The sequence below is a fragment of the Sciurus vulgaris genome (genome assembly GCF_902686455.1).
Source record: "Sciurus vulgaris genome assembly, chromosome: 6".
Classification (NCBI taxonomy): domain Eukaryota; kingdom Metazoa; phylum Chordata; class Mammalia; order Rodentia; family Sciuridae; genus Sciurus; species Sciurus vulgaris.
This window is the reverse complement of record NC_136466.1, coordinates 133593242-133620418: the sequence shown is the minus strand read 5'-3', so window position 1 is coordinate 133620418 and position 27177 is coordinate 133593242. Positions and strand designations below refer to the sequence as shown.

The following is a 27177-nucleotide window of genomic DNA, read 5'->3' as shown; positions in this document are numbered from 1 at the left end:
CTCCTCCTCCTCCTCAGGGCAGGCCCCGGTGTCCTGAGTCCACACAGCTCTCCTCGCCACTCCTCCCCTGGGCAGCCGCCAGAGCCCCAGTGGTTGCTTCGAGTCCCAGCGCTGTGCCGAGCGGCCTCCTTTACGGCACTCCCAGCTGTCCGAGTTCTCACATAGTTAATATTAGAGCTACCTTCACAATGTGAATTTATAGGGGACACACCCTATAAGGGCAAATGCACCCTCATGGCGACCCCTTCCTCATACGTGGCACTGCCTGACTCACTAACAGGTTACTCAGAACTCCTTGCACTGCCGCCCTCCCCTGAAACCTGGGAGATATGTTCTTACCCAGCACCCAGTTAAGTGTAACTCCCTGGTTGGCCTGCTTATCTCCACCTCCTACTGTCAGGGATTGGTTAGCAGCAGTTCTGCGTGATCAACTCATGCTTGCCATATAGTCCTATGGAACTCTCCCCTGCGTGAATCCCTCATGCCTTGTTAATTTTTAAGCTAATTAGCTCCCACCTAGCCCCCATCCTACATAAAACCTGTGTAACCTCCTGAATAAACAAGTTCCTGCTTCGCCACGTGCGCTGACAGACCTCGCGGCTCTGGTGTGGTTCCTTAGCCACCGACATTCATCATCCTGCTTCGGCCCGTATTCTCCCGTATTCTCCTTTGGGCGGGCCCTAAGGAGATACATCGGACCTTGTTGCTCAACAGGGAGCAACATGAATTGATAGTTTGAAATGGCTGCAAGTCTCTCCTGGACTAACCCTTAATTCGGATAAGTAATATGGAGATGGGTATTTCTCTGGTTCTTGTTTCAGGCCCCCAAGACCATCCTTAGGTTTTTTGATTTGCTAGGACTCAGAACTCATATAAGCTATTATATTCATGTTATGATTTGTTTCATAAATTAGTATCAACAAAAGAAAAAGGTACCTAAGTGAGTGCAGCACAAGAAAAATAATTTTACAGTTTCCCTCTTCCATATGGGCAATACTTAATTTTTCTAGCAATGATATGTGACAATATGTACGAAGTGTTGCGAATCAGGCAACTTAGCTGAGAGTTGGCATCAAGTGTTTTTTCACTGGGAGTCAGTCCTGTAGGCCTGGAGAGCCTACTTAACTGACCTCAGTTTTCCAGTCTCTAGACCCTCCAAATGACAGTCTGATCATGCTTGGGTCAGGGCCCCAAGTATACAAAGATACTCTCACCAATTAGGCCATTCCAATGGCAGAAGGCTGTCTCTCAGGAGCCCCAGGGGCAATTTTTTTGTTTTATAATATGCAGGGTTTAAATACCCCCAGCCTGATGTTTTTCCAAGATTGTGTCATATGCCATTCCTGAGCCAGTATTGAGAAGTAGCTAGAATTACCCTAACTGGCCCAGACTAATCATGATCCACCCCCACGGGTTGAGGGGAGTGTCACCTTTTCAGACATCAGGGATTATATGCCTAAACACAATTAAGACTCTTAGAGTATAAGAGTGAGTTTATTGATTTCCAAAAACTGCTGAAACCAAACTATGGTCTTCCAAGGAATTGAGAAGTTATAGGAACATCACCTGAATATTTCCTGTCTCAATTTTTTCTATACTTTCCCAATATTTCTAACTGAATTATGATGAGCATGAACAGTAATGGTAGAAAAAGGAAGAGTAGAACTTACTCTAATCCTCTATTTCTCAAAGACTTAATTTCCTAAATTTTCAACCATTATCTACCCTGTAGCAAAATATCTGACAATCGGTCCTTTCTGGTAATAGGAACAGATGGATTGATGTGCACTCAAAGAGAAAATGACCTACAGGGTACTTGTGTCTCTTTAAAATGTTCAACTGAATTAACATGATGAAATTCTAGAAAAGTAAAAATCTATGTGAGAGGAAATACAAGTAGGTGGGACATATAATAAGCTAGGAAATTACTTGAAAATTGAGAAATTCACTTGCAGAAAAGGAATCAATGCAATTGAGAAAGAGGAGCTATTGGGTACTAAAGTTTCCTTAAACATTGGGTAGAAAACTAATGCAACATAAAAAAGAAGACTGATCAAGATGTGAGTTCCATTAATACCAATTGCCTTTAAAGGGGAGATGTAATTTGTATGGTTTCCACTATGAGATATGCAGCATAACATCAGGGCTCTTTTGCAAATTGCTGACAAAGGACAATGTGGTCTCAGATATAAAAGTATAAAAGGTAGAATGGAACAAGGAAAATAGAATGATTCCTCTAACACAGGTTCTTGCATCATTATGTAGCTTGTCAGCTCATGATTGCCAGAGATAAAAGGAGAGTTGGAAGGAGAATTTTATTTATGTACTTAAAAGACAAACTCAGCTATCCCACTCCTCTGTATATATCCAAAGAATTTTAAATCAGCATAATACAGTGATGCAGCCACATTAATGTTTATAGCAGCACAATTCAACAATAGCCAAGCTATGGAGCCAACCTAGGTGCCCTTCAACAGATGAATGGTAAAGAAAATGTGGCATACATAAACATGGAGTATAACTCATCCATTAAGAAGTAGGAAAATATGACATTTGCTGGCAAATGGATGAAACTGGAGGCTATCCTACTAAGTGAAATAAGCCCAGTCCCTAAAAGCCAAAGGTTGAATGGTTTCTCTGGTATGCAAAAACTAACCAATAATAAGGAGGGGATAAATTAAGAATAGAAGAAAGATCAGTGGAGAAGACAAAGGAGAATAAAGGGAAGGGAGGAAAGTTGGGAAGGGAAAGACAGTGGAATTAATCTGACCTAACTTTCCTATGTACGTATATAAATACACCACAATGAATGTCACCATCATGTACATCCACAAGGTGTACATGGAATGAAATCTGACCTCTATCTCTTACCCTGCACAATATCAACTTAAAATGGATCAAAGACCTAGGAATTAAACTAGAAACTCTGCAACTGCTAGAAGAAAATGTATGCCCAACACTCTAGCATGTTGGCACAGGAACCAACTTCCTTAACAAGATTTCTAAAGTGAAAAAAATAAAATAAAAAATCAGTTCCTTCACAGCAAAGGAAACAATTAAGCATGTGAAGAGAGAGCCCACATCATGGGAGAAGATCTTTGCACCTGCTCCTCAGATAGGGAATTAATATCTAGAATATACAAAGAACTCAACAAAAATTCACACCAAAAAAAAAAAAAATTGCAAAAGAACTAAACAGATACTTCTCAAAGGAAAAGAAAATGAAAAGCCAACAAATATCTGATAAAATGTTCAACACCTCTATCAGTTAGGGAAATGTAAATCAAAACTACATTGAGGGGGCGTTTCAAGATGGCGTACTACAGGGTGGCTGCATTTCATGTTGCTCCAGGACTCAGGATTCAAAAGAGGAGATATTGAGACCAACTCAAAGCAGCCGGGTGAGTCTCTCCCGTTGGGGAGGCGTCCAGGATGGGGCGGTAGTCCCGGAACGCAGGGAACTTTGTGAAGTAGAGCTGACAGACAAGATACCCCTACCCCTGCTGGAGCAGTGAACATGGACAACTGGGAGTGTGGTAGAGGAGGCCGCTCAGCACAGCGCTGGGACTCGGAGCAACCACTGGGGCTCCGGTGGCTGCGCAGGGGAGAAGCGGCGAGGAGAGCTGTGTGGACTCAGAACACTGGGGCCTGCCCTGAGGAGGAGGAGGAGGAGGAGCGCGGCCGCTTGGATTCGGAGTGACTGCACCAGAGCTACAGGTGGTTGCCAGAGGAGGAGCTGCGTGGCGAGCTGTTTGGACTCAGACCACTTCTGAACACCGGGGCCTGCCCTGAGGAGTAGGAGGAGAAGGAGGAGGAGTGCAGCGGATCGTTTGGACTCGCAGTGACTGCATTAGAGCTCCAGGCAGCTGCTCAGAGGAGGAGGCAATTGGTGAGTTGTTTGGACTCAAAGTGACCGCTCCTGAACACAGGGGGCTGCCTGGAGGAGGAGCACGGTGGGTCGCTTGGTCTCGACCAGAGCTCCGGGCGGCTGCCCAGAGGAGGCGTGCAGCGGGTCACGTGGATTCAGAGCCACTCAGAGCAACTGCTCCTGAACACCTGGGGTGTTACCTGGAGGAGGAGGAGGAACGGGGCAGGTCACTTCGACTCGGAGTGATTGCCCAGGGCAACGGGCGGTTGGTGGGAGGAGGAGGCACGCAGTGAGTTGCTTGGACTCCTAGTGACCGCACCGGAATACGGGGCGGCTGTCTGGAGGAAGAGGCATGCGGCGGGTCCCTGGGACTCACAGTGATTGTACGGGGCCCCAGGTGGCTGCTCAGAGGTAGGGCTGCATAGCCAGGTGATTAGCGGCAGAGCAGGGTCCCAGGATCTAGGAGGCTTCTGGGTGGAAGAGCCCCACAGAGACACGCTTAGGGGCGGAGCGAAGGTTCCAGGACTGTGGGCAGATTCTCTGAGGAGGGGCAGCCTAAGGAGATTCATCTGCGAAGAGTGAGGCTCCCAGGCCCAGGAGGTAGGGCCGGGACCCTGGGAACGTTGCAGAGGAAGGCAGCCCAGCTCAGGCAGTAGCTGTAAATTGAGGGGAACCTCTAGGAGGGGAACTGACCAGTGAGACCTCCCCACTGGGTGAGTCTTCCCTGCCGGGTGAGGTTTCCCCAAAAGGACGGTAAAACCAGAGACACAGGCCCAAACAGGCCTTGCCTCAGCCCGCAGCCTAGGTCTCCTTTGGATGACCATTGGTCAACAAGTGGAGGCACCTCTGCCACTAGCAGGGAATATACCCCACCTGAAGGCCACCACCCCAAGAGAGGCAGCTTCCTTGTGGAGCACCGCATTATCAACTTCCTCCAAGACTTCAGCCTACTGAAGGCTAAGGGGGGATATATATAGAAATCTTCAGGGACATTGTAAGTCAATAGAGGAAATCTGCAATATCTCAGCGGTCCACTGATACCTGAACAATATGAGAAAACAAGGAAAGAAAATGCTGCAAACAAATCTAGATGTTACATCAATAAAACCCCATGACAGCATAGCAGAAGAAATGACAGAAAAGGAGTTCAGAATGTACATAATTAAAATGATCAGGGAAGCAAATGATGAGATGAAAGAGCAAATGCACACACTGATGAGATGAAAGAGCAAATGCAGACATTGAATGATCGCACCAATCGACAGTTAAAAGAGCAAATACAGGAAGCAAAAGATCATTTCAATAAAGAGTTAGAGATATTGAAAAAAAAATAAACAGAAATCCTTGAAATGAAGGAAACAATAAACCAAATTAAGAACTCCATAGAAAGCACATCCAGTAGGAGAGAACACCTGGAAGACAGAACCTCAGATATTGAAGACAAAATATTTAACCTTGAAAACAAAGTTGAACAAAAGAGAAGATGGTAAGAAATCATGAACAGAATCTACAAGAACTATGGAATATCATGAAAAGGCCAAATTTAAGAATTATTGGGACTGAGGAAGGCCTAGAGAAACAAACCAAAGGAATGAACAATCTATTCAATGAAATAATATCAGAAAATTTCCCAAATCTGAAGAATGAAATGGAAAATCAAGTTCAAGAGGCTTATAGGACTCCAAATATACAAAATTACAACAGACCCACACCAAGGCACATTATAATGAAAATACCTAACATACAAAATAAAGACAGAATTTTAAAGGCCGCAAGAGAGAGGAACCAAATTAAATTCAGGGGGAAACCAATACGGATATCAGCAGATTTTTCAATCCAGACCCTAAAAGCTAGAAGGGCCTGGAACAACATTTTTCAAGCCCTGAAAGAAAATGGATGCCAACCAAGAATCTTATACCCAGCAAAACTTACCTTCAAATTTGACGATGAAATAAAATCCTTCTATGATAAACAAAAGCTAAAAGAATTTACAAAGAGAAAGCCAGCACTACAGAACATTCTCAGCAAAACATTTCATGAGGAAGAGATGAAAAACAAAGAAGCAAATCAGCAAAGGGAGGAATTATCCTAAAGGAATTGTCAAATAAAGGAGGAACCAAGTAGTGTCACATAAATAAATAAATAAAATTTAAAAAATGACCATATGACCGGGAAACCAAATCATATCTCAATAATAACCCTGAATGTTAATGGCCTGAATTCATCAATCAAAAGACATAGACTGGCAGATTGGATTAAAAAGAAGGATCCAACAATATGTTGCCTATAAGAGACTCACCTCATAGAAAAAGATACCCATAGACTAAAGGTGAAAGGATGGGAAAAAACATACCATGCACATGGACTCAGCAAAAAAGCTGGAGTATCCATCCTCATTTCAGATAATGTGGACTTCAAGCCAAAGTTAGTCAGAAGGGATAAAGAAGGACATTTCATACTGCTTAAGGGAAGCATAAATCAGCAAGATATAACAATCATAAACATCTATGCCCCAAACAGTGGCTCATCCATGTATGTCAAAAAATCCTTCTCAATTTCAGAAACCAAATAGACCATAACACAATAATACTAGGTGATTTTAACACGCCTCTCTCACCACTGGACAGATCTTCCAGACAAAAATTGAACAAAGAAACCATAGATCTCAATAACACAATCAATAATTTAGACTTAATGGACATTTATAGAATATACCATCCAACCAAGAGCGAATACACTTTCTTCTCAGCAGCACATGGATCCTTTCTCTAAAATAGACCATATATTATGCCACAAAGCTAATGTTAGCAAATACAAGAAGATAGAGACACTACCTTGTATTCTATCAGATCATAATGGATTCAAATTAGAAATAAATGAAAGAGTAAAACACAGAAAATATTCCAACATCTGGAGATTAAACAATATGCTATTATATGATGAATGGATAACAGAAGATATTAGGAAGGAAATTAAAAAATTCTTAGAGGTAAATGAGAACCAAGAAACAACATATCAAAATCTCTGGGACACTATGAAAGCAGGACTTAGAGGGAAATTTATTTCATGGAGCGCATTTAATAAAAGAAGTAAAAATCAACAAACAAACGACCTAACACTACAGCTCAAAGCCCTAGAAAAAGAACAGACCAGCACTAAAAGTAGTAGAAGACAGGAAATAGTTAAACTCAGAGCTGAAATCAATGAAACTGAAACAAAAGAAACAATACAAAAAATTGACAAAATAAATAGTTGGTTCTTCGAAAAAATAAACAAAATTGATAAACCTTTAGCCACACTAACAAAGAACAGACGAGAGAAAACCCAAATCTCTAAAATTCGGAATGAACAAGGAAATATCACAACAGACAGGATTGAAATACAAAACATAATTAGAAGCTATTTTGAACATCTATACTCCAACAAAATAGAAAATTTCGAAGACATCAACAGGTTTCTAGAGACATATGAATTGCCTAAACTGAACGAGGAGGACATACACAATTTAAATAGACCAATTTCAAGTACTGAAATAGAAGAAGTCATCAAAAGCCTACCAACAAAGAAAAGTCCGGGACCAGATGGGTTCTTAGCCGAGTTCTACAAAACCTTTAAAGAAGAGCTCATTCCAATACGTCTCAATGTATTCCATAAAATAGAAAAGGAGGGAACCCTCCCAAACTCATTCTATGAAGCCAATATCACACTGATACCTAAACCAGACAGAGACTCATCAAGGAAAGAAAATTTCAGACCAATATCCTTAATGAACATCGACGCAAAAATTCTGAACAAAATTTTAGTAAATCGCATACAAAAACATATTAAAAAGATAGTGCACCACGATCAAGTGGGTTTCATCCCAGGGATGCAAGGTTGGTTCAACATCAGGAAATCAATAAATGTAATTCACCATATCAACAGACTTAAAGTCAAGAATCACATGATTATTTCAATAGATGCAGAAAAAGCATTTGATAAAATATAGCACCCCTTCATGCTCAAAACACTAGAAAAAAACAGGGATAGTGGGAACATTCCTTAACATTGTAAAGGCCATTTATGCTAAGCCCATGGCTAATATCATTCTAAATGCTGAAAAACTGAAAGCATTCCCCCTAAAAACTGGAATAAGGCAGGGATGCCCTCTTTCACCACTCGTATTCAACATCGTTCTTGAGACTGTAGCCAGAGCAATTAGACAATCCAAAGAAATTAAAGGGATATGAATTGGAAAAGAAGAACTCAAACTATCCCTGTTCACTGATGACATGATTATATATTTAGAGGAATCTAGAAATTCCACCAGAAAACTCTTAGAACTCATAAGTGAATTCAGTAAAGTAGCAGGTTACAAGGTCAATGCTCATAAATCTAATGCATTTTTATACATAAGTGATGAATCTTCAGAAAGAGAAATTAGGAAAACTACCCCATTCACAATAGCCTCGAAAAAAATAAAATACTTGGGAATCAATCTCACAAAAGAGGTGAAAGACCTCTACAATGAGAACTATACAACACTAAAGAAAGAAATTAAAGAACACCTTAGAAGATGGAAAGATCTTCCAAGTTCTTGGATAGGAAGAATTAATATTGTCAAAATGGCCATACTACCTAAAGTGCTATACAAATTCAATGCAATTCCCATGAAAATCCCAATGACGTACCTTACAGAAATAGAGCAAGCAATTATGAAATTCATCTGGAAGAATAAGAAACCAAGAATAGCTAAAGCAATCCTTATCAAGAAGAGTGAAACAGGGGGTATTGCAATACCAGATCTTTGACTCTACTGCAAAGCAATAGTAATAAAAACGGCCTGGTATTGGTACCAAAATAGACAGGTAGATCAATGGTACAGAATAGAGGACACGGACACAAACCCAAATAAATACAATTTTCTCATACTAGACAAAGGTGCCAAAAATATGCAATGGAGAAAAGATAGCCTCTTCAACAAATGGTGCTGGGAGAATTGGAAATCCATATGCAACAGAATGAAACTAAACCCATATCTCTCACCATGCATGAAACTAAACTCAAAATGGATTAAGGACCTTGGAATCACACCAGAGACCCTGCAGATTATAGAAGAAAAAGTAGGTCCAGATCTTCAACATGTCGGCTTAGGACCAGACTTCCCTAACAGGACTCCCATAGCACAAGAAATAAAAGCAAGAATCAATAACTGGGATAGATTCAAACTAAAAAGCTTTCTCTCAGCAAAGGAAACTATCAGCAATGCGAAGAAAGAGCCTACAGAGTGGGAGAATATCTTTGCCAATCATACTTCAGATAGAGCACTAATCTCCAGAATCTATAAAGAACTCAAAAAACTCTACTCCAAGAATTCAAATAATCCAGTCTACAAATGGGCTAAAAAAATGAATAGACACTTCACAGAAGAAGATCTACAAGCAATCAACAAACATATGGAAAAATGTTCAACATCTCTAGTAATAAGAGAAATGCAAATCAAAACCACCCTAAGATTCCATCTCACCCCAATTAGAATGGAGATTATCAAGAATACAAGCAACAACAGGTGTTGGCGAGGATGTGGGGAGAAAGGTACACTCATACATTGCTGGTGGGGCTGCAAATTAGTGCAGCCACTCTGGAAAGCAGTGTGGAGATTCCTTAGAAAACTTGGAATGGAACCACCATTTGACCCAGCTATCCCACTGCTTGGCCTATACCCAAAGGACTTAAAATCAGCATACTACAGAGATACAGCCACATCAATGTTCATAGCTGCTCAATTCACAATAGCCAGACTGTGGAACCAACCTAGATGTCCTTCAATTGATGAATGGATAAAGAAACTGTGGTATATATATACAATGGAATATTACTCAGCCATAAAGAATGATAAAATTATGGCATTTGCAGGCAAATGGATGAAATTGGAGGATATCATGCTAAGTGAGATAAGCCAATCTCAAAAAGCCAAAGGACGAATGATATCGCTAATAAGTGGATGATGAGACATAATGGGTGGAGGGAAGGGTTAGTGTTAGGGTTAGAGTTAGGGTTAGGAAGGGGGGCAAGTATGGAGGAAGGAAGGACTGTATAGAGGGAAAAGAGGGGTGGGAGGAGTGGGGGAAGGGAAAAAATAACAATGAATCAAACAACATTACTCTATGTAAATTTATGATTACACAAATGGTATGCCTTTACGCCATGTACAAACAGAGAAACAACATGTATCCCATTTGTTTACAATAAAAAAAATACATTATAAAAACAAACAAACAAACAAAAAAACTACATTGAGGTGCTGGGATTGTAGCTCAGTGGTACAGTGCTTGCCTAGCATGTGTGAGGCACTGAGTTCAATCCTCAGCACCATGTAAAAATAAATACATAGAATAAAGGTATTTTATAAATCTATTTTTTAAAAAAAACAACATTGATTGTTCCTCTCTAGTCAGAATGATAATCACTAAGCAGACAATAATACATGCTGGGGAGAACATGGAGAAAAAAATGTACACTCATACATTGTTGGTGGGACTGTAAATTAGTACAACTACTCTGGAAGGCAGTATGGAGATTTCTCAAAAGACTAGGAATGAAACCACCATATGACTCAGCTATCCCATTCTTCAGTATATATCCAAAGGATTTAAAATCAGCATACTACAGTGATGCAGCCACATCAATGTTTATAGCAGCTCAATTCACAATAACCAAGCTATGGAGCCAACCTACGTGCCCTTCAACAGATGAATGGATAAAGAAAATGTGGCATACATAAACAATGGAGTATAACTCAGCCATAAAGAAGAATGAAAATATGGCATTTGCTGGTAAATGGATGGAAGTGGAGACTACCATGCTAAGTGAAATAAACGTGTCACAAAAAGTCAAAGGTTGAATGATTTCTCTGGCATGTGGAATTTAGGTGTGCCTGTATCAGGGGAAGATACGAGAAAGGAGAAAAAAAGAAGTGGGAAGAAGGGAAGAACAGTGGACTGAATCTGACCAAACTTTCATATGTACACACATGTATAACAGTGAATTTCAACATCATGTACATCCACAAGGCACTCATTTTAAAAAAATCTACAAATAAATTGCAGAAAGATCAGTAGAACAGAAGGAAGGGAGCAGGCTGGGAGGGAACTGCTGGGGATGGAACTAGAGCAAATTATATTCCATGCTTTTGTGATTAGGTCAAAATGTATCCTAACATTATATCATTATTTGGCTAAAAAGATTTCACACACACACACACACAAATATATAAATAAAAATATAAATATAAATATATATTATATATATATATAGAGAGAGAGAGAGAGAGAAAGAGAGAAATAAAAGTAAAACAAAACAAAAAAAGGAGTTATATTTTTGTTCCTAAAAGGACTGTTCAATGATATGATCCTGTTTTTCTTTAAAACAAAACAAATCCTCCTTGTTATGATCTGGACCTAGAACATCCTCCTAACTCTCATGTGTTCAGAGGTGGGACTTTGGGGTAGTGAGGGGATGGTGAGGGCTCAGGCCTCATCAGTGGATCGGCCTATGGATGGCTGAATGGACTGCTGGGAGGTGGGATGTGGTTGGGGAAGCCAGTCACTGAGGCATGCCTTGGATGGTCTTATCTTCTCTATGGCCTCTTCTTATCTCTCTCTTCTCTCTCTCCTTCCCAGCTACCATGAGTTGAGCAGCTTTTTCCTGCTTTTCCCTTCCACCATGATGTTCTGCCTTTTCTCAGGCCCAGAGCCACGGAGTTGGCCTACCATGAACTGAATACTCTGAAACTCTGAACCAAAATAAAACCTTGATCCTGTTAATTGTTCTCATCGGGTATTTTGTTCATAAAAAAAAAAAAAAAAAAAAAGCAAACATACTCTCAATCTAGAAAATATTAAGTATAATTGTTCATCTGTCTATGTGAGTATAGGTCTTATATATACAGGCATCTATTTAAAATATCTATAGATTTGTGATTTTTTTAGGAAACGAGTCTGATTTTTTCTCATATCATAAAAAGTCTGGAGATAAGCATCCAGGCTAGCACATGACCCAAAGAAGACACACAAGTCACACCTATATTTCTGCTTTTCCATTTTTTCAATAAATTGGGCTTTTGTTCTGACAGTGATGGCACAGTACATTTGTGTTTTATAAAGGAAAAAATGGAGGGTAAAGAAAATCGAGAGAGAGAGTGAGTGAGAGTGAGAGAGAGAGAGAGAGAGAGAGAGAGAGAGAAGAACATTTTCTTGTGAATACAGATTGTTCTATCCAGGGACATATTTTTGTGAGAAACAGAAATTTATTGAGAACCATCTCTGCTATCCCAGAAACATGAAAGAAAGGACAGAGAACAGAAGGACAGGGGGACATTTCACAGCTAAAAAAAGGTCTCTGATCTCTTTTCTGGTGGGGGCAGACAGGAGCCCTGGTATCCAGGTGGCTCCGGATGTGCTCCTTTCTGGCAGCCCTGTGGAGAAGCCCAAGTTTGCATACTTCTCTACTGCTGCTGTTTGAGTCCATGCCTGACTCACGCCCATGTCATGATGTCAGGATCTGCAGAGCTCCAGGTTCTCTGCTTGTCCCTTGGTTTTACCTGTTGCAGCCCTCTATTTTCACGGGAGCCCCTTTGTCTTTGAATCCAGCTTATTTCTGCCCTCCTTTCATCAGAGCCACTTTGTTTCTGAATGTAGGGTCTCTCTTTTGGATCAGCCCACAGACACATGACATGCTGCAACACAGTGAATATAGGTGGCAATGCTCCAAGTCACCCCTTTCAGCCCTGCTGTTGTCACGGCTGTGGGCCCACTATAGGGTGACCCTGTGGAAAGGGAGATTTATTCTGACCACTTGTTGCTCTCCGTGTTTCACTAAGGCACAACTGTCCAGGAACTGGGTGTGTGGGATATAGGGCCATGATGGGGGTGCCATGCTGGGAGTAGGGGTCCTTGCATGCCGGCCACAGAGAAGAATGGCAGGCAGGCTGGCTCTTCAGCCACCTTTCTATTCTCCCTGCTTGGCCTCCTCAGGCAGTTGATGCTTACAGGGCAAGAAGGAGGTGGTGTGAAGGGCAGGCTTACTGGCATTCCTGTTTGGGTGGAGAGGGAAAGTAGAAGGATCTGTGGGGTGTGGGCAAGGCCCAGCCTCTGGATGCACAGGCTTCACTTGGAACATCCAGCCTGTCCCCTGGGTTATCTAGTGCTAAAGTATCAGATAAACCAGAACTGTGTTCAGATACTATATGGGCCATGACTCTTTTCAAACATGATAGTTATAATCCAGTGTCTGGATGGTTGTGGAGTAGCTCATAGAATGACTTAGTGAATATTTCCCATCAGGGCTCAGCCATGGGTGTCCCATGATTTGGTCTACTGTGGGCCTGTGTGGAGTCCATGTTAAGTGTTTGATTTGAAGTTTGTGCTTCAATGAAACATGAGAAGGAATGTAGTACCCGGAGTGCAGGAATTGCTCCTTCAGCTGCCAAGTAGTGGTTCCCTTAAATGGATAGTTTCAGTGACCTGAAACTACAGAATGACACCCAGCCTCCAGACTTCTAGTGGGGGTGCTCATATTCTTCCTGCTGGAAGATTTCTGGGGCACAGTATGGGAGAGTGCCCCCAGCTTCTGCCCAGCCATGAATATGCTGCTCAGGCCAAAGTCTATGAGTTTGATGAGTCCTCTGGCATCCACCAGGATGTTCTTCAGCTTTATGTCTCTGTGCACAATGCCCTTCTCCTGGCAGTAGCACAGGGCACAAGTGATCTACCTGAATACTGTCCAGGCCTCCTCCTTCTGCATGTCACTGGCCTCCAGGATGTGATGCTTTAACTGTCTCCCATCTGCATGAGTCATCACAAGGTAAATATTTTCAATGGGTTCAACAACTTGAAACAGCCAGATCACATTTGGGCGTAACACAGTCTCCATTACATTGGGTTCAGAGATAAGGCAGGGAAAGTTCTGCTTTACTTTGGCAGGACTTTTTCAACCACCTCTGTCCCAGAGAGAAGGTGGTGACCTAATTTAACCTGGGCAAAGCCACTCTTCCCAATATCCCTCAGGACCCTATAATGGGCCGTGAAGGTGGTCTTATAGCAGGAGATGGACTTCTGCCACACTTCACTACTCCGACTGCTCACACTACACATCTTAAGCAGCAACACCAACTAAGATGCCACCAAAAACAAAACAAAACAAAAAACACAAAAAGAAACCCTCTAAAACAAATAAACAAACAAAAACAAACAAGCAAACAAAAAACCCAAACAAAACCCAAATCAAAACACCAATATCAGGGTGGACACAGTGGCACACACCTGTAATCACAGCTGCTTAGAAGGCTGAGACAGTAGGATCATGAGTTCAAAGTCAGCCTCAGCAACTCAGTGAGGTCCTAAGCAACTTAATGAGACTCTGTCTCTAAATAAAACATTAAAAAGGGGGCTGGAGATGGGGCTTAGTGATTAAGTGCTCCTGAGTTCAATCCCCATTACCCAAACAACAGAAAAGAAACAACTACAATAAAAAAAACAATGTCAAAAGACAAAAAGACAAAAAGTCAAAAGACAAAAAAAAATATCAAAAGACCAAAACTAGAATGAACAAACCACCAAAAGACTATCCATGAGCCTGACGGGTCACCACTAAGAGCTCCCTATACTGATGGTTGAAAATCCAGCTGTAGCCAGGGCCTTACATAGCAGGTGTTTGAAATTTTCTAATAATGGCTCCTTGTGAGTTCAGAGCATGACCTGGGCCGGTCACATTTAAGAACAACCCATGGTGGCCATCTCACTTTTTGGCCTCCAATACCTTTTTCACTTTAATAATAAGAAAGGATTCCAGAAGCTTATTGCTTCAGCAGGTTATGGAGACTGACATCTACTTGTTTAGAAACTAAAAATTTGTAGGAATCTGTAATCTGTTTGGCTTTTAAAGTTTCATTATAGCTACATTCAAGGAATTCAATTGTTTTTCTTTCAACTCAGAATGATTAACGTCAAAGGGATTATAGCACTTTGCTGAAATCATGATACTGTAACAAAATGTTCTGTTCCCTAAGACTCTATAAAGCATGATATTAACACCTATGGGGTTGAGTGGGAGGAAAGATTCATAATTTCCCCATAGGGCTCTCTTTGGATTTCGGCTTAAAGCCTCACAGGATCAAATACACTGGGAAGGACGTCAGGTATGTCACAAGTCACTCATCAGCAGACCTCATATTCAGTCCATTGATAACCTCCTGAGGTGAAATCTGTCAGCTACTTTTAAGACTTCCCTTATTTCTTCCAAAAGGCAACCTGTGCCAAAATTCACCAGGCATTCTCCACAGTAGTTAATGCTTCAGTCTTTCAAGCACACTTAACTGTCTTAGAAGCAGTATTAATGTGTTATATCACCGTTCCTTTTTTGAAACTGAAGTCCTTTCCCTGCAATGGTGCCTATTTAACTTCATTTAAATTCATATCTTACATTTTTTCAAAAACTTGTTAAGACTTCAGTTCTCTGACTGGCTTTGGAATGTTTCCATCATCTCTGAAGATGCCGTTGAGACATCACTGCTTGCAAATGCAGTCTTCAGGTTGGGAAGAGGAGGTCTTTCTTTCTTGCTTCCTGGAATTCTTATGCTGGTAAATTTGTCCAGCCTATTATCTGTCAGCGTCCTAGTATTTAAATGCTGGATTGGAAACTGGTTCTGATGGCTGTCAGTTGTGTGACCTTGGGCACTTAAACTTACATTCCAGAGACTTATACGTAAGGCAAGAGAAGTGGGGGCTGAGTGACTTGATTAACTAAAGTCTCATAAATTGTGTTAGTCAGCTTTCCATCACTGACAAAATACCTGAGGTAATCAACTTAAAAAGAGGAAAAATGTAAGAGGAAATTTTTATTTGGCTGTTTCAGTCTCTAGTTGCTTGGCTCTGTTGCTTAGGCCTGTGGCAAGGTGGTACATCATAGCAGAAGCACTTGGCAGAGGAAAACAGCTCAATTCGTGGCAGCCAGAAAGTAGAAAGCAGATATTGGGGGCACAATATTCAATATTCCTTTCAAGGGCACACTCTCAATGACCTAACTTCCTTCTACAAGGTCCCACCTCCTAAAGGTCCCACTACCTCCAAAAAGGACCTCCCTGAGGACCAAGACTTTAATGCATGGGCCTTTAGGGAACATTTCAGATCCAAGCTATAAAATTAACTTAAGATATCATTATTGTGGGTGACCAATAGATGCACTTACTAGAAATAAAACTTTATTCAAAAGTCATATTTGATTCTTTGATGATGTATCTAAAGTGATGTCAAAAACCACATACACTGGGGGCTAGGGTTGTAGCTAAGTGGTAAAGTGCTTGTCTAGCACATGTGAGGCACTGGGTTCAATTCTCAGCACCACATAAAAATAAGTAAAATAAAGGTATTGTGTCCATCTACAACTAAAATATTAAAAAAAAAGCACATACACTGCACACACACTATCCCTCACACATACACCCAGATTTGTATCTAATATATACTATATAATATATATGTACATTTTTGCTCCTTTTAACAACAAAACGTTTGGTTTACAATATCCTCAAGAATTACTGCAGTAAGAATCAACATGCTAACTCGTAATTATAGTAAAAGAATGAGCGAACCAATAATTAGATTATCTGAAATAAACTTAGATTGGGATTATTTTTCTTTACTTACTGAGCATCCATTAGGCACAGATGATGATTGGTTGCTGAAGCACAAAAATACAGCAGTCCCTTCTTCAAGGAGGTTACAGATTAGTGGGAATGGACTCTTGCTGAAGTAATAATGGGTTTTGGTACCCAGCAAAATTTAAAAGTAATTCTTTAGTTGTTTTTTTATTTCCATTATTTTTCCCAGATAAATCCACGTAAAATACATTCCCCCTTTAAATAAAGTATATTATTAATTTATATTAACACAGAGAAACATATGGAGTTACTTTACCAAAGTTTAGTTATGGTTACATTAGTGATGTTAGCCTAATTTTTAAAAATTTAGTATGTATATCTGAAAGCAAACGTACTTTCAAAAATAAGTTTCTATTCCTAAAACAAAAGCAAAAGAAGTGGCATAGGATATATAAATGAAAGGAGGAAATTTAGTCAAAGGTTTAGAGTTTCTGTGCATAATGTTCCTAAATGGTTACTGGCAAGAAAGCTGTCCTGGTCCTACAAGCTACCTAGGTGGCAGCACCTCCTTTTTTAAGGTTTCATTCCTCCCAGTCAGAACTGCGGAAACCCAGGCACAAGCAAGTTTTTTCTTTCGTCTCCAAGCTCTGAAAACCGCGATAAACTTTGGAGGAGCAGCTGATTGGCTACAGCATGAATGACGCAACGTATCCCAAGACCACTGAGAATCAGACGCCGTAAGCCTGGCTCAGATTCCGTTTTCTGATTGGTCCCTACAGCAGGGGGCAGGGACAATTGCTGAAGTTGACCTCTGGTTCCGGAACTTAGGGCGAAGATGGCGGCGTCCAGGTGCTGGAGGCTTGTGCCCCGAGGCCGGGGGCCGTCGTTGCACACCGCTGCCGAGACCACCTCCACGGCCACGGGAACGATCAGCCCAGATGCCGCGGCGGCCCCCGTTGCGCGATACCCACCGATCGTGGCCTCCCTGACCGCCAAGAGCAAGGCGGCACGGCAGCGGCGGGTGGAACGCTGGCAGGCGACGGTGCACGCGGCCAAGTCGGTGGACGAGAAGCTGCGAATCCTTACCAAGGTGCAGTTCATGAAGTACGTGGTTTACCCGCAGACCTTCGCCCTCAACGCCGACCGCTGGTACCAAGGCTTCACCAAGACTGTGTTCCTGTCGGGTCTGCCGCCTGCCCCCGCCGAGGCCGAGCCGGCGCAGGCGATGGACCTGGCGGCCCTGCGCTCCGCAGCGTGCGACTGCCTCTTGCAGGAGCACTTCTACCTGCGGCGCAAGCGGCAAGCGCCGCTCTTCGAGGAGCGCGAATCTGTCGCCTCGCCCTTTCTGGATCAGCTGGTGGCGACCCTCATGGGCATGCTCAGCCCACTCAACCCTACTCTGGCTGCCGCCGCCCTTGGTGAGCTGCGAGATCCCCACCATGTACGCGGGAGATTTGCAGCCGTTCACTGCTCTCCTCTCTGTGATCCTTTTCCTCTAGCCTTTCCTTCCTGCTTGCGGGGGTGGAGGGAGTTAAGTTATTACCTTTCACTAAGTTAGGCACCTGGAGATTAGGTTCTGATGACACCGCTGTCACCTGCTAGCTATTCAACTCCAGACAGACTAATAATTTAAGCTCTTGGGGACTCAGATCCTTGACTCTGCTTTGTGAATGTGCAGCCAAATGGAAGAGCTGTGGTTAAGAAAGGAAGCTCCCAGAGAGTGGGACAGACCTGGGTTGCTTTTGGCTCTTCAAAAATATTTGGGACAATAATATATAAATTCATAAATATCTTTCACCTTATTTTTTCTTATTTCAAGTTTAGAATCATGGTTATAGTGCTTCGTTAAAATTGTGGCAATTAATTGATATATAATGTGAAATACCTAACTTTCAGTGTTTTTTGTGGCTAGGCCCATTTCCAAATTTTCTGTGTGCCAGCTAATAACCTTTGAGAGTAGGTAGCATGATTGCCTGATTTTATGAATGAGAAACAAAATGACACTCTGAAGCTAATCACATGAAGTCTAAGACCCTATACTTGGTAGGTTTGCGGGTAAAGATTCAGACCCCGCAAAAAATTTAGCAGCTTCTTTCTAACTGTTCATGTAGACATGAAAACTAGTGTATAAATAATCTTAAGAATCAGTGTTCCTGTGCATTCATTTTATGTGTACCACCCAGTCTTGGTATTGATTGCATTAATGTTGTTACAACTGTAGGTGTGTACTCAACTGAATTTTTGTAGTGTGAAGTACTTCCCTTTCTCAGTTGGGAGGAAATGGTATTAAGGGGGATTGGTGAACTTTGAGATTGGTGGCTATCAAAACTTACTTTGTCAAGACCCTGGTACCTCTTACAGAATATGGAGATGATTATAACTGTGGATACCTTTTAGAGTAATTGTGAAAATTGAATTGTTAAACCATTTTTATTTCTGGTGATTGGTATTCCTGTTTGTCATATTTTATATGTATTCTTAGCTGAGCACCTTCTTTGGTTACAGGGCTTAGTGTAATGATGGCACAAGTAAATGTTTGAGTGCTATATTTAAGCCTCCATAAAGTTAAATTATCACATGACCCCTACTTTTTACTGGAGAGCAACTTTTGATATATTTTTAATTAGACAATCATGCTTAAATTTTCAGTTGTTAGTATTCTGATAGGCTTATCCGAATGATTAGATTAGAAAATGTTGGATATCTTTTAACAGATCGTAAGCGCCGGGTTCATTTTTACTGGATTCGTGGTGAAGAAATTATTTCTGCTGGTCATCGAAAAGGTCGAGTTGATTCTTTGCGATACCAAATAGATGATAAACCACATAATCAGATTCGAATATCCAAGCAACTCCCAGAGGTAAGGGTTTATTACATATTAACAACTGATGTGGGAAATGTAGGTAGACCAAGTAATGGGCTTGATAAAATGAAATATTGTGGTTGAGTCTCTTGCCTTTCATGTTTCTTTTGAAGACCACTCACCTGAAAATCATTTTTTTAGTTTCTTCCTCTGGTATGATGTATTCTTCAGAGGCCAAGTAATCATTTAAGTGAGGTTAAGTTTTCAGGATCATACAGACCTTTTCCTTTTCTTTTTCTTCATATCAGTATGCTGTAATAGTTTATGATTGTACTTTACACTATTAGCTAGTCTTAAAGAATTTTTAGGTATGAACTGATCATTTTACATATTTACAGTTCTTTTGAAAGAAAATCACTACATTTTGAATACTATTTGTGCTGCTTTGTCGGGTTGACATACTTTTTCTGTAAAGGTCCAAATAGTTAATATTTTAGACTGTGCAGATCTTAAGTCTCTGTTAGAACTGTTCGACTCTCATCTTACAGTGTAAAAGCAGCCGTACACAACGTTTTGGTGACTGTGTATGGCTGTGTCCCAATAAAATTTTATTTGGAAAATCAGGTGGCTGGATGAATTTAGCCCATACCTAGATTGTGGTACAGGTTGAGTATCTTTAATGTGAAAACCTGAAATCTTAAATGCTTCAAAATCTGAAATTTAGAGCATTTCAGATTTTTGGTTTGGGGTGCTCAACTTGTAAAGTCTATGTAGATATTCCCAAATCTGAAGAACTCTGAAATCTAAAATGCCTATGGTCCCTAGCACTTTAAGATACACCCAACCTGTATGATCAGATCATTTTGCAAAGAACATCTCATTTAAAAATTTTAAATCTAATAAGAATGTAAATAAAATAGATACTGTTGTTGTGAATTCATTGTCTTTTATTTTTCTTTAAGTTTGTGCCATTGGATTATTCTGTTCCTATAGAAATCCCTGTTATGAAATATAAACCAGACAAGCTTCCATTATTCAAAAGGCAATATGAAAACAACATATTTATTGGTAAGTTCTCTTTTATATATTGTACCATAAATGTGTTCAAAGTGTGCTGTGTCACTTTGGATCAATAACTATAAAAATAATTCTTGATAACAGAGAGGTTCTATTTGTACATGAGAAGTATAATTCATAATCTCAAGTTATTGTGGCATGCATGAAAATTAGAAAGAAATTCATTCAGCATTCATTTGAAATTTTACTTCTACTGACTTATCAGTATTTAATTTTTAAAAATAATACTAGGTATGGTTGATTTTGTTGTATAGGAAAATAAATTTGCTTTTTCAAAAGTAAAAATGTTTAGAACTGGACTTGGGACAGTGACTGCACTTTTACTGAATCATCCTGTTTGTGGTACAAATGGAGATAACCATCAGAAATTCAGAAATTAACAAGACCTCTTGTCTACCCTCATGAAACTTATTTTTTATTTCTTCATTAATTCCTAGTTGACTTGAGAAAGATTTTAAGCAAGCTTTATACTCCTCTTCCAGATCTATTTTATCAGCCCCCCCTTTTTTTTTTTTAATTTTTTAGTTGTTGATGACCTTATTTTTATTTTATTTATATGTGGTGCTGAGGCTTGAACCCAGGGCCTCACACATACTAGACGAGGGCTCTGTCACTGAGCCACACCTCAGCCCCTATCAGTCCCTTTTTAGTCAGTGTAATCTTGTGGGGTACATTTTTAAAAAGACTTTTTACAGTGAGATGGAGAATGTCAGTAGTTCATGAAATTTTAGTCCCTTTTTTTAACTTACAATTGTAGATTTAAAATGATTTTTTATTATAGTAAAATATATAATCTTTAATTATTACATCAAATAATCAAAGTTTGAAATCATAAAATGTATCCTCTGGTAAATATGACAAGGAAAGTATAGCAAGGCATTTGAGAAATTGAAATAATAGAGAATTTTAAATAACTTTTACATGTATTCTTTCAGCTTACTCTGTGTCATAGTGGACTTTATGGTAATTAGCAGAAGGGAAATTATACTTTTATGTGAAATTTAAAATAAATAAGTAAATTAATATTCTGATGTACGTATTTTTGAGAACAGAGTGTGCAGGACATGCTTGAACTGAATACTGAAATGTGTGTTTCGGTTATTCTACATGCTCAGTTCTGAATATTTTTGTTTTGCTCTTCAGGCTCAAAAACAGCAGATCCATGCTGTTATGGCCACACCCAGTTTCATCTGTTACCTGACAAATTAAAAAGGGAATGGCTTTTGAAACAAATCCGCGCTGACCAGATAGAAGTTATTTTTAGAGCCAACGCTATTGCAAGCCTTTTTGCTTGGACTGGGGCACAAGCTATGTATCAAGGTAAAACTAAATAGATGGCATTGTTGTTCTGTAAAGATTATCTATGACATTTTAAGAATGTAATTATTTAAATTGCTTTCTTTGGTTAAAATGAAGGCTGTATCTTCACAGTTTGAAAATTTTTGTGCTGGCACAAAATAGAATTGGTTTAGAATCCATAATTAAATATTTTACATTTCTAATTTGCAAGACACATTTGAGTAGTTATTTTGATTTTTTACTTTGCCTACCTCCTGTGTAAATGTCTTTTTTCTGATGGCTTTCATAAACATTTCAAAGACTGTTGCTATTACCACTGAACTATTTCCCCAGTCCTTTTTTATTTTTATTTTGAGACAGGGTTTTGCTAAATTGCTGAGGTTGGCCTCCAGCTGTGATCCTCCTGCCTCAGCCTCCTGGATCCCTGAAATTAAGTGCATGCACCACCATGTCTGGCTTAAGTCTTAAAAGTCAACTTTTTGTAGATAATAACAGGTTATGAAGGTAGAATAGGAAATGATTTGGAGGATTAAGTATTTAGATTAAATCATGGCTATTCGATTTCATTCTTTAAAGGCTATATCCAGAATTTGGGTTAGGCGATTATTCAATCATTCAGTAAATGACTAGTGGTTTTCATCTGCCAGACACTGTAGGCTTTGGGGATACAGTGTTGAATTGCAAGACAGATATTGATTGCCTGGAGCTTTTATTTTAGTGGGAGGGGAAAAAATAATAAGCATGTACTACTTTCGACTAATGGTAATAGGATGGAGAACATGTACTAGTATAAGGGGTTAGAATGATTTATGGGGGTGGGTGTTAATGAAGCACGAGCCAAAATCTCTAAAAAATGACTTGAACAGAAACGTGAATGGTAAGGAGCTACTTATACACAATCAGGAAAGACTCTTCCAATAAAAGGAATGGCAGGTAAAAATCTGAGGTAGGAATAAGCTTGAAGTATTTAAGGAACAATATGAAGGTTGATGAAGATGAAGAAAGAGCAGGGGAGAATGATGAGGAATTAGAGAAATCTGGAGGCTACATCATACAGGCTATTTATTTTTTAATCAGTTCTGGATTTAATCCAGGCCTCTTGCCTTCTAAGCAAAAGTTTCACCACTGAACTACAACCCTCACACTCTGTGTATGCATGTCCATCCTACACACTCATGTAGGACATTAGATCCCTGTGTGAGGTGTTTGGATATGATAGTAAAACCTGAAGTAATGTAATTATACAGAACTTTCTTGTCTTTTTCTTTTTCCCTTAGGGTATTAGAGATTGAACCCAGGGCTGCTTTACCACTGAGCTACATCCCCAGCCCTTTTTTATTTTGAGACAGCATCTTGCTGCATCACTGATTCTTGCCTCCATCTTGGAATCCTCCTGCCTCAGCCTTCTGAGTCACTGGGATTATAGGTGTGCACCACCATACCCAGCTTCTAGGAGGAATTTTGATACAGACTTACTTATGACTAGGCTTACCTTTTACTGTGTGTGTGTGTATCTGTGTTGAATGGAGAAGGTGAGAGGAATAGACGGAATCAGAAAAATATGAGAGGAATTTTGTTGAAGGTGTTAGAATGATCCTCTATGAAAAAAGTCTTTTACATTAACATTAATTCCATATTTTAGCAGTCTCTATTAAGGATGCTATAAAATGTGTGTGAAGTAAAGTTGCTGCTTGACCCAGGCAGATGAGTTTAAAAGTATTAAAACCAATCAGCCTACAATAAAAAACAGCCAGAAAAATTGAGTGGTAAAGGTATTAAGGCATCCTAGAGCCTTATGACATAAGAGACGCTAGACTAAATGATAGCAACTCAAAAAACCAACTTTGAAATATGTAAAGGAATACGTTGAATTTAGCTAAGGATTTGTTGAAATCTGTAGAAAGACAATTTTATCTGAAGGGTTTTGTGTATGTGTGTGCACACGTGGACTTGACAAAATAAATGGCCAATGTAGTTATTGGGCGGTAGATGATCCTGGTATGAGGAAACTTGAACATATTTGTTGAAATCAATAAGGAATGCAAATACTCTTAGATTTTAGGACAGGTATGCATACATAGAGCTTAGTGAACTTATTAGGTGAAATAAGGTTGAAAGTTGTTGAAGGCTTATGAAAAAAATGAATCAGGAGTTTGGGAATACTGGGAGGAAATAAATGTTGATGCAGAAATTGAATGTAGGATTAGAATGAAGAAGATGGGGAAACTGAGATCTTCAGGACTTTGGTAGGAAAAGTATTTAGGATGCAGGAGGTGTTTGTTACCCTTTAATGTGTGTGTTTGTGTTTTGTTTTGGTGAAATATGTTATGTGTGTAAATTTCAGCATTACTTTCTTCTACAGGATTCTGGAGCGAAGCGGATGTTACTCGACCTTTCGTCTCCCAGGGTGTGATCACAGATGGAAAATATTTTTCATTTTTCTGCTACCAGTTAAATACTTTGGCATTGACTGTACAAGCCGATCAGAATAACCCTCGTAAAAATATTTGTTGGGGGACACAAAGTAAGCCTCTTTATGAGACAATCGAGGATAATGAAGTGAAAGGTTTTAATGATGATGTTCTACTTCAGATAGTTCACTTTCTACTGAATAAACCAAAAGAAGAGGAATCACAGTTGTTGGAAAAATAGGAGAAATATTTCATTTAGGACTTTGAAAGTATTTAGATTTCATGGAAGGAACAACAAAAGGATTTTAAAGATGCCACTTGAAACTGTCAGATATTAAATGTATTAATTTTGAGACATGTATTTCTTATGTTAATCTGTATTAGATCTTATTCAAATTCATTCCTGATTTTAATTTTGAATACAGTTTGTTGATTTAAAGTTTACAGTTTGTTCATTTTGTTTACATACTACTAATTTGGTTTTCTTTAATACCTTGGGATTAATTGTGATTTGAAAAGTAATATAACAATATTTCAAGTATTTGCGAATCTGTTTGTCATGCTGTCCTTGCTGTTTGTATTTTATTTTGTTATCATTGGTACAACGTTTCAGAGCCCTACTCAAAAACTCCAGCAGTATATTTCACATATAGTAAACTAATGCTTTTGATAAAATTCTCAGTCTTGGTTTAAATATGAAAAGAAAAATAGATTTAATAGTTACACTTCAGTGAGAGTGTCTTATGTCTTAGTCAGCACCCAACTGTTGCCTGATGGCTTAACATAAGTGATATTCCCATTGTAAAAAAAATAAAGATTGCCAGCTTTGACCTTTACTGGCTTTGCTAGTCTACTTCAGATGCTCAGAATTATAGAAGTAGACATTCGATGTATGTGAATGAGTGTCAGTTAATTAGTCTTTCTAATTTCTAATTTGAGATCTGGCATGTGTTCTTATTTATTTATGTCTTTAACATCTCAGGAAAGCTTAAGGTTTTTGTTATGTAGATATCTCCATAGTTCTTATTTATGCCTAAATTTTTGTGTGATTATGAATGTATTCTTTTCAATTATGTTTTTATAGCTTCTAAAAATGGCTGATGTTTTGCTGTGACTTATTTTGTAAAAGGCCTTTTATTTAGCTTATTAAATCAGTTTTCAGCTGACTCTCATGAAGTTTTGTGTCCAGTCTATTTTGCATTCTCCTGAAATTACATATCATATATAACCATTAATTCCATGTAGCATAATCCAATGGACAGTTTCTGTCCATACATGTATTTTAATTTATTCTAAGTGTTGGACTCTGGACACTGAAGATTTAAATACTATATATAAATCACTTAGATTTTTTGTTTTTTAATGAGATATTCTAACAGACCACCACTGTGATCTGAATGCTTGTTTTCCCCAATATCTACACGTTGAAATCCTAACCTCCAGGGCTATGGTTTCAGGAGGGTGGTCCCTTTGTGAAGGTGGGGCCTCCTTTTGGAAAATATTTGGAAAGGAGCTCTGTTAACTAGAATTAGCGTCCCTATAAAATAGGCCCCTGGGAATTCATTCATCCTTTCTACCATGTGAAGATGGCAAGAAGGCACTATTTATTAACCAGAGAGCAGGTCCTCACCAAATACTGAATCTGCTTGCTCCTTGATGAATTTCTTCAAGAACTGTGAGAAATAAATTTCTGTTTATCACCTCTTGTCATCTAGTTTATGGTATTTTGTTATTGCAGCCTTAATGAACTAAGACTGCTAGTAAAGTTGATCAGTATTCCTGTCGTTTTTGTTCTAGCTTGTGTGGCATAATGCTTGAATTAAAAGGTAAAGTTGATTTATAGAAAATTGTTAGATATAATTTTTTTAAATTCTTCATTTACTAGTATAGAAATTGGGTAAAATTTATGGCTTTGGATAGAGGAAGAAGAAAATAATAATTGAGCAAGGTACAAGGAAGATAAATGTTACAGAATTGCTACAGAGAATATCAAGAATAGATGTAAACAGGCCTGCAGGTTTACAGCATCAATATTGACCAATATTTGATTGAATGGGTTGAATTTCTAAACTCAAAAGGACTGCTTTTGTTGTCCAAAGTTTGGTTAGACGATTTTGTAAAACAAAGAAAAAAACAATGAAAAATAAAAAATCAGGGAAGAACAGAGATGGCACGGAGACTGAGAAATTATAAGTAAAAATGGTTCAAGGGTTGAGACACGATTATGGATTTGGTGAATAATAAGCACATGGTAGACTAAAATTGGCAGTAGCTGCTATCCAAATAAGCTTTGTCTACACTAAATGTGATTTATATGACTATAGAACTTTAATACTACTCAGTCTGTTTTAAATATTTCTGTAAGCTATCCTTTTTAGTTATTAATCCCCGTTTCTCACTCATTTCTGTTCTCTCCTCTGGAAAATACTAAATTCTTTCTCAGATTTTTATTGCAATATGTGCTTTTTTTGTCCTACAGATTCTGCATTTCACTTGGTGAAATTTTTGTAAATAGCATTTAATTGAAACTTTTATAATAGTTTGTATAGAAGTCTGAAATTTAATATGTAGCTTGTTGTGGTTTGGCTTTTTAAATTTTTTAAAGATGGTTAAAAGATGATTTATTTTTATAATTATGTAACAGAACTGCCTTTGGATTTAAGATGGAAGTGATATGTTTTAGAAATGAATCAAATTGATGAGAAGTCTAAATTGATAAATGCAAATGGTATCTCATTTGCTTTTTTATGACTTTTCATGTTTTTGTACAAAGTGGATGAAATTTTATCCCAGTCTTTGGTGGCATCATAGACTTAATGAATAAAAACTCATATCGGCCAGTTTAGGAAACCTGAGGACAAGCTGGACTTAGTGGTGCAGTCGTATAGTCCCAGCTGCCTAGGAGGCTGAAGAAGGAGGATAACAAGTTCAAGACCAGCCTGGGCAACTTGGTGAGACCCTGTCTCAAAATTAAAAATAAAAAGGGCTGGGGGTGTAGCCTTTTAGTAGAGCTCCCTTGTATTCAGTCCCCAATATTTATATGAAATAGGAATCTCATTTTTGCCGTGACCTTATTCATGCT

General features: G+C 39.2%; 1 protein-coding gene and 1 long non-coding RNA gene across 2 annotated transcripts in view; one reads left to right on the top strand and one right to left on the bottom strand.

The window, feature by feature from the left end:
• LOC306664810 overlaps positions 1 to 17238 on the bottom strand; it is a 29007-nt gene extending 11769 nt beyond the window's left edge. The window contains exon 1 of the long non-coding RNA XR_013764805.1: positions 16552 to 17238. This is a non-coding gene — a long non-coding RNA (uncharacterized lncRNA). The remainder of the gene's footprint in view (positions 1 to 16551) is intronic.
• A 33-nt stretch (positions 17239 to 17271) lies between these two features.
• On the top strand, positions 17272 to 26468 carry MRPS30 (mitochondrial ribosomal protein S30). Its single transcript, XM_079145909.1, has 5 exons — positions 17272 to 17923; positions 19220 to 19365; positions 20271 to 20376; positions 21529 to 21705; positions 24047 to 26468. The coding sequence occupies exons 1-5, from the start codon at positions 17341 to 17343 to the stop codon at positions 24334 to 24336; spliced, it is 1302 nt and encodes a 433-aa protein (XP_079002035.1). The 5' UTR covers positions 17272 to 17340; the 3' UTR covers positions 24337 to 26468.
• Positions 26469 to 27177: the final 709 nt, after the last annotated feature.